The 8,025-nt window shown below is 38.6% G+C and overlaps 1 protein-coding gene across 1 annotated transcript; it reads left to right on the plus strand.

The window, feature by feature from the left end:
• The first annotated feature begins 501 nt into the window (after window positions 1-501).
• Window positions 502-1,986, plus strand: LOC115727069. Its single transcript, XM_048284322.1, has 3 exons — window positions 502-782; window positions 1,014-1,107; window positions 1,720-1,986. Exons 1-3 carry the CDS (start codon window positions 505-507, stop codon window positions 1,984-1,986), a joined length of 639 nt encoding a protein of 212 aa, XP_048140279.1. The 5' UTR covers window positions 502-504.
• The last annotated feature ends 6,039 nt before the right edge of the window (window positions 1,987-8,025 follow it).

Raw genomic sequence — 8,025 nt, forward strand, 5'->3', positions numbered from 1 at the left:
AAAAAAAAAAAAAAAAAAAAAAAAAAAAAAAAAAAAAAAAAAAAAAAAAAAAAAAAAAAAAAAAAAAAAAAAAAAATAAAAAAAAAAAAATTATAATAAAAAATATAAAATTAAAATAAAAAAAAAAAAAAAAAAAAAAAATAAACATTTTATCTAGGTAGATATAGAAGCTTGATCTTTAGAGGCTTTTTATCGAAGTCTTGGTTGACCTATCTTAGTTCCAGTCATGTTAAATTCCTACTCCTTCCTTTCTGAGCCATGGTTGGAGAATGAATCCAGCAAACTCGTCACTCATTTGTCTTGCATTAATTAGGATGTACTTATCTCATCAATAGCATTTGCAAACTGAATTTTCCTGTGGTGAAATCACACACAATGGCGCACGATCCCTGTAAACCACAGTGCACTCTATCAATTGTGCTCTCAAAAATTTTGATTGGCAATTACCTGTATGCTTCTGACAACTGAATCTGTGTCTTGACTACAGAAAAGATTTGGTCTGAAATGGACAAACAAGGAGATGAATCTCACAAGGACCTGGAATTGGATAATAAACATGAAGACTTTTTCTCTAACATCCATCTGGAAGGTCGGGTCGATGAGAGTCGAGCACTGAAACTGGAGATCGAACAGCTGAGGGGGAGAATCGATGTCATGAAGCATGATGAGGCTGAACTTCTGAAGTGCAAGGGGGGGTGCTCTCGGGGATTTGAAAGAAAAGGAAGAAATGCTCCAGCATACAGAAGAGCTGAATTTCTTGCTCATCAACATGGAGAGCCAGAGCAAGGATGAACTACTAGAAGCTCGGAAAGAGTTGATCTATGTAACTCCGTACCTTCTTTCCTTCCTTCATTTCAAGTTTCAGAAACTTTTGGTTCATGAATTGTCACAACTCATAATGTAGGCAATTAGCAAAATATCCAGTGGTCATATCCTTTTCAAGAAGATGGGCGAGCTTGATGCCAAGCCATTCCTAAAAGTGTTGAAACTAAAGAACGATAATTTGGCTGAAGAAAGAGCTTCCATGTTATGTTCCTTATAGCAGACGCGTTTGAACAACCCCTCATGGCGTCCTTTCAAGATTATCCAGGCTCAAGGGAGCATGAGGTATGGCTGTTATACTTGTTATGGCACTTACTATTTGTTAGATCTCCCCCCACGTCATATTAAAGAGCTTTAATCTTGAAAATTCGTAATTTAAAATTCATGACTATGGGTTCATGGTACTAGCCGCTGTTTCAGCTTAACTGAGCACATTATGATTGTACCTGTGGGTTCCTTGTATCTACTACTAGGTATTCGATCTTCTCTCCTGATAATAATTAGAAGGGCCGGAATTTCTAATTGTGGTTTATGAATTTCTTCTATGTAGTAACTTTCACGGTGACATTGCATTCAGTGTATTTAGGTATAATACCTTCTCTCTGTCATCTAAATGTAGTCATGAGTATATGGTAATAGAATTGCCATGTCAACATGCAGAAATAGACCAGCACGCCCGTGAATCCTCATGTGTTAGCTCCCCACTTAAGCCTTTAAGTCCCTACACCCCTGGATTTGCAGCACGAAGCGTTTCATTTGAATTTTATAGAATGGTTCCATTCTCACACTTAATTTTCATCTTTTTAATTAGGTTATTGTTTCCTTTCTGCTTTTTTTTTTTTTTTTTTTCGAGAGAGAAACTGAATATTCTTTATCGAGACTGAGTTTCTGTTTCAGGAAGTAATAGATGATGAAGATGAAAAATTGAAGGGCCTGAGGGATGAAATGGGGGATGAAGTTTACAAAGTTGTCGCAACGGCCTTGCTGGAGATGAATGAGTATAATCCGAGCGGCAGGTACACCATTCTGGAGTTGTGGAACTACAGAGAGGGAAGAAAGGCTTCACTAAAGGAGGGGATTCAATATATAATGAGGGAGCGGAAGACCAAGAAGCGCAGAATGAACAGTCTCCTGAGGTTAGTATCTAGGGAATATGAGAGATAACTTTCCCTCTATCATGCTCCTAAGAAAGGGAAGCACAACGCGTTTGTAGGAACAACCATTTTTGAAGCAGATGAGATTTGGAGGAGCATGCTGTGAACTAAATCAGGTCGTAGGGCGCTATGCTCTTGTCCGTGATTGAAGCCGTTTCTTACTTGGTTTCATACCACTTATCGAGATAGGTACTAATCTAGGTGAGGTATGTTCGTCACCTTCTCATGCTTTCATTCATTAATACAAGAGGAAGAGGAAGAGGAAGAGGAAGAGGAAGAGGTGGAAACTAATAAGAAGCACTGAGTAAATTTAATCTAACTTGAAGCCTGCCGGCTACAAATAAGATTAGAAAACAGATATCCATACTTAGGTCATGGTAAGAGAGACGAGGACCGGCCTAGCAAAATCCAAAAGATTATCTCAAAACTTACCTTGCTTAAGCTATCGAATTTAACATGATTTCCCCTAAACAAACAATGCCTAGAAAAACCAACTCCACCATTGGCAGATGCAAGGTTCCTAGAAATGCAATAGAAAAAGCATTTTGTGTTCTTTTTCCTGTAAAGACGCATCTTGTCAAAGAAGAATAGAATTCGCACGTCATGAAGAAGAAGAAGAAGAAATCTCCTGTAAACATAAAGCCTACTTTTTTTTAATCTAAAAACATAAAGCATACTTATTCCTATATACCTGTATATATATATTTATTGGATTTTGTACAAAGTAAAAAATAATAATAAAATCTTCGAGTTTAATTTGCTTTTCTTTTTCCCCTTTCCCCCGAAAAAAAGAATTGAACGGTTTTCGCTCGACTAAGCTTTTTAATATTTACTGTGAGTCGTTTAGAATCCGTTCTTCAAGTTTAATATGCAAATTGGTGGGTGGCTTGGAATTTGTACATTTAGAATAAGCTTACTCGGCGTAGAAAAGGTTAATGGCAAGGCATGCATATTAGATAAAAGGTTACTACAAAGCCTAGAGCATCTTTCAAAAAAATTACAAAATCAACCGGAAGTGGCATTCGAGGGAAATGACAATAGATCACCAAGGAAAACCTGAACGGTCATCAAAACAAAAGAAGCTGCTAATGTTGAGGAAAAATAATTCTGTTGGGTGAGCGCGCGCCTCCATTAGAGTTGATGGTAGGAAAAGGCGACAGGAAGTGACAGAACCCGCAACAAGGGCATTATGGAAATCGGTGGGGGAGAATGACACGGACCGGGAGTTTTGTGTCCCTCGAACAATGTGAGGGATCAAACGATCGGTGTCATCGGGCTCTCCCGCACTTGTAAACCTTGAAGTGATGCTCGTTGGTGTCAAACATAATGAATGAGCGATGTAGAGGGTAAGAGTCAACCGGGTCTATGGGAGTAGTGTCAGAACGGTTTGTGCTAGGAGTTCTAGGATTAGATAGAATACATCTCTTAAGAGCTCTGAAGGCGGAGTTGGCCTCTCGTGTACAAACCGATCGGGAGTTGATACCACTCTCCCGATGAGACCATACCAAGCGTAAACCAATTGTAGTACCTAAAGTAGTCCGCTATTGCTCGATACAAAGGATGCTTGAGCTAAGCTAGGTATGGTTTGACTCAATACGAGAAAGACATTCGCCTAAGTGTTACATGAACAACTATAAAAAAAAAAAAAGAAGGGCTAGCTTGGTTTGAATGATTTGCTAGGCGGTCCACGGGCTGTTCCACGGCCAAGGAATCTTTGGGCCCTTGATAAATGGTATTAGAGCAGGAATCCCTCCAAAAGGTGTGTGAATGGAAAGAAACTTGGGGTCTACTCGGTCCTACGAGTGCAAAGAGTAAATCACCGAAGCCAAAACAAAAACAAAAAGAAATGGCTCGGACAATGTCCCGCTCTCGACTTGCTTCTAGGATGCCAATGGGGGCGTAGGAAGAAATTAGTTCCTCACCGAAATGGGAAACATTCCTAGATCAATTTAGCAAATGTCAAGATGGGTTCTCTACCATGTTTGAATAAGGAAAAACCCTCAATTGGTTAGCTAAAACAAATGAGAGAGAAAAAAATGCCTATTAGGGAGAAAAATGGTGCTGCCAATGAAAGGCATTTGCCCAAAGCGCCACACTTTGAAAGCGATGGTGACTATAAAACGGTGCTGCCCGGGTGAAAGGCGGTTGCCCAAAGACCACACCGAATCGCACGGGTGACCAAGGAAAACATGAACAGCTAACAAAACAAAAAAAAGAAGCTAGCGATGTTGAGGAAAAATAGTTATATTGGGCGAGTGCGCACCTCCATTAGAGTTGATGGTAGGAAAAGGCGAATGGAAGTGACGGAACCCGCAACAAGGGGCATTGCGAAAATGAATGGGGCAAAATAACACGGACCGGGAGTTTCGTGTCCCTCAAACAATGTGGGGGATCGAACGACTAGTGTCGTCGGGCCCTCCCACACTCGTAAACCTTGAAGTGATGCTTGTTAGTGTCAAACATATAGTGAATGAACGATGTAGAGGGTAAGAGTCAACTCGGTCTATGGGAATGGTGTCAAGACGGTTTGTACTAGGAGTTCTAAGATTAGATAGAATACATCCCTTAGAAGCTCTGAAGGCGGGGTTGGTCTCACGTGTACAAACTAGTCGGGAGCTGATGCCGCTCTTTTAATGAGGCCATGAAGAGCTGAAACCTGTTATAGTGCCTAAAGTATTCTGCGTTCGCTCGATACAAAGGATGCCCGAGCTAAGCTAGGCATGGTATGACTCGACATGAGAAAGACATTCACCCGAGTGTTCCATAAACAACTATAGAAAAAGGGCTGGTCTAGTCCGAACCACTCACTAGGTGCCCCACTGGCTGTTCTGCAACCAAGGAATCTCCGAGCATGTGACACAAGTCTCTCCACATAATAAAACGAGTACATTTGAGGATTTCAATCTTAAACTCTTTCCGTTAATTACCCTAAAGTATCTTTTGCACATTTTGTTTCCAAAAAAAAAAAAATCCAGGTGCATTATAATCTCATAATATTGTTTGTGAGGTAAAATCCTAGCCTATTATAGACACTTAAGGGTGGAGCTGAGAAAATACTTGCTCTTGTGTATGTCATGTGGCACCTCACTTTTCCTCTACCATTGCCTCGTGGCAAGATACATGTCATGGTTTTGCCATGTGACTCAAAGTCGACCAACAAGCTTTTAGCTTGTTCATATATCATCTTTTACCTTTTATGTTTACTTTAAATTTCGAAAAGTTGATAAAGCAAAAAGTATATAAAAAAAAATTCTTGAGCTTAAAATGGAAAAAATGAAAGTGTCTTCAAACATAAATGAAATAGTTTTTTAGTTTAACAAATTCTCTTTAACCAAGAAAAAAACATGGAATTAAACAAAAATAAAGAAATATTTTCTCTCTTAAATTATTTTGCATCTTCAATCTCTCTTTCTCTCCACAATTATATAAAGTCCTTTCTTTTGTTTTAAATATGCATAAGAATGTGCTCTTTTCTTGTTTGGTTAATATCACCAAAAATTCCAAACCGGTACACTTTGACAAATTTACTCCAAACTAGTTTTCGATCACAAAAAATCCCAACCAGTACACATGCTACATATTTACTCCATACTATTTTTTTTTTATCTTAGTAAGCCCCAAACTGGTACATATACAATAAATTCACCCCAAATTATTTTTTCGACTACCAAAAATCCAAAATTAGTATATCTGTGATAAATTTACCTCAAATTAATTTTTTATAAAGAAATAAATTGGTAAACACGTGAGAAATTTATCCCCCGTTAAATTGGATTAATACCACGAAAAACCCTAAACTAATACATCATGTCACAAACAAATGGTAAAAACCTCACCTATCAACTATCATGTTTTATTTAATTCTACAATTTGAATGTACAATTTAATGGAAACTAATGGAGGGTAAATTTGTTACGGGTGTATCGCTTTGGAGTTTTTGGTGGCAAAACAATTAGTCTCAAGTAAATTTGTCGCAATTATATTACTTTGGAATTTTTTGTGCTCAAATAAATAATTTGGGGTAAAATTTATCACATATGTACCATTTTAAGAACTTTTTGGGCTCAAAATAATTACTTGAGGTAAATTTGTTATAGGTGTACCAATTTAGGGTTTTTCATGGTATTAATCGTTTCTTGTTATCCTCACAATATGAAGCAAATCAAAGGCCGTTTCAATAGCAAACTATTTTTTACCAAATTCCATTAATTCCCAAGTACATTTTAAACATAAATATCAATCAATCAGTAGCAAATGAAGTCAAAATGGACATCCAAATGTAAGATATGATTTTTTCAATCTCTAATATTTCAAAATTAAAATGCAAATCTTCCTTATCATGCAATAATTTAAGATTATTTTTCGTAAATTGACCAAATTGTTATATAATTATGGTGTCATTTTAAATATTTAATTTTTTTACATTCTTGTCAAGTGCAATGTGTGCGCTCTTTCCTAGGGCTATACAATCGAACTAAATTCACTTAGGAATCGAACCGGACCATCATTGAATCCGATCCCGTTCTAACTTCCCATTGAAATAGTTCCGGTTCCCAGTTTCAAATTTGGAGTAGGTTCGATACTGGATTCCAAGTGAAGAACCACCCATAAACCGGACTAGTTATGGAACTAGTTTCATAAAGCCCAAAAAACCTAATTTCTCTCTCTCTCTCTCTCTCTCTCTCTCTCTCTCCAAGACTCCTATCTCACTCAAACACTTCACAACTCTCTTTGAACTCACCCTCCTCCTTGCTCGCTTGCGGCTCGCCATCGCTCGTTCAAGCCTCGTAACTCTTGCTCGTTTCTGACTAGCCCTCGCGCCCTTTACCGCCTTGAGACTCACCTTCGCTTATTTGATCCTCGTAACCTTTGCTTGCTCGGACGACAATCACCGAGAGGTAAAAACTATATAAATAAAGTTATCTTGAACTTCTTGTTGCCTCTGTTGAGAAAAATCCCTAGACGGTTTTGAAGTTGACAAAACAATCCTAGTACTCTTGTGTTTTGAGATAATGCCGTGATTTACTTGTTTTGGTTATCCTTTGGTGCGGGGATGCACGGGTTGAATCGACAAAGGTTTGGCTCGGATGTTGTTTGGGAGTCTGGCTGGTTCAAGCTGGCGGGGATAGCTCGGATGTTGGAATGACGCTCAAGCTGCGAAAGGGGTACTTCACGGGCAGTAATTCGGATCTCAAGAGAAATACAGGTTGAACTTAATTGATGCATATCAACGGATACCATCGAGCTGGATCATTCTTGTAGATTTTCAATGACTGAGATCAATCAAGGATGCGGAATCAAGAAGACAAACAAAGACTTTCCAAAAGGAAAAAATCATCTATGGAAACCTGGGATCATAATTGTATGGGCGATTTGATCCAAGAGGGAAAGACTTTCCTTTGGCGATCCCCAACGGCTAAGAGATCTTCTTTTGACAAAAATCTCGTCCAAAAGGGTAGATTGGAGAGATCTTCCTCGGATGCCTTGCAACGGTTAGATTGAAGGCGGAAGAGTATAAAAGACATCTCGAAGACGAAGGGAAATAAAGAGGTTGGCGTAAAAAGGGAAAAGTGTTCACAATTCCTAGATAGAGTGTACTCCATTTCAAACACACTTCTTGATCCATTCATTGTAATTGTGAGGAGGTGTATACACGAGTATTGAGCGTGAAGTGTGAATTCCTGCGTGTCGAGGAGATCACTAGTCTATAACCCCAGAGCAATTTTACTAGTGGAATCCGAATGGCTATTAGAAGAAGTGGACGTAGCTAACCAAGCCGAACCACTATAATTCCTCTATGCAGTTTTCCTTATATCTTACTCTGATCACTCTAGATATTTTGTGATAGCTAAACCGCACATGAACATGACACATTGACCCTACTACATATCCCGCATCAATTGGATTGATTGATCATCTGAGATCTCTGTTTTTCGCCGTGTGATCTGAATTCCGCAATAAAATTTTCAAAATCACTCTTTATCACCTATTCACCCCCCCTCTAGGTGAAATCACTAGCCATTAACAATTGGTATCAGAGCCTGGTGCT

The sequence above is a fragment of the Rhodamnia argentea genome, chromosome 8 (genome assembly GCF_020921035.1).
Source record: "Rhodamnia argentea isolate NSW1041297 chromosome 8, ASM2092103v1, whole genome shotgun sequence".
In the NCBI taxonomy this organism is placed as follows: Eukaryota; Viridiplantae; Streptophyta; class Magnoliopsida; order Myrtales; family Myrtaceae; genus Rhodamnia; species Rhodamnia argentea.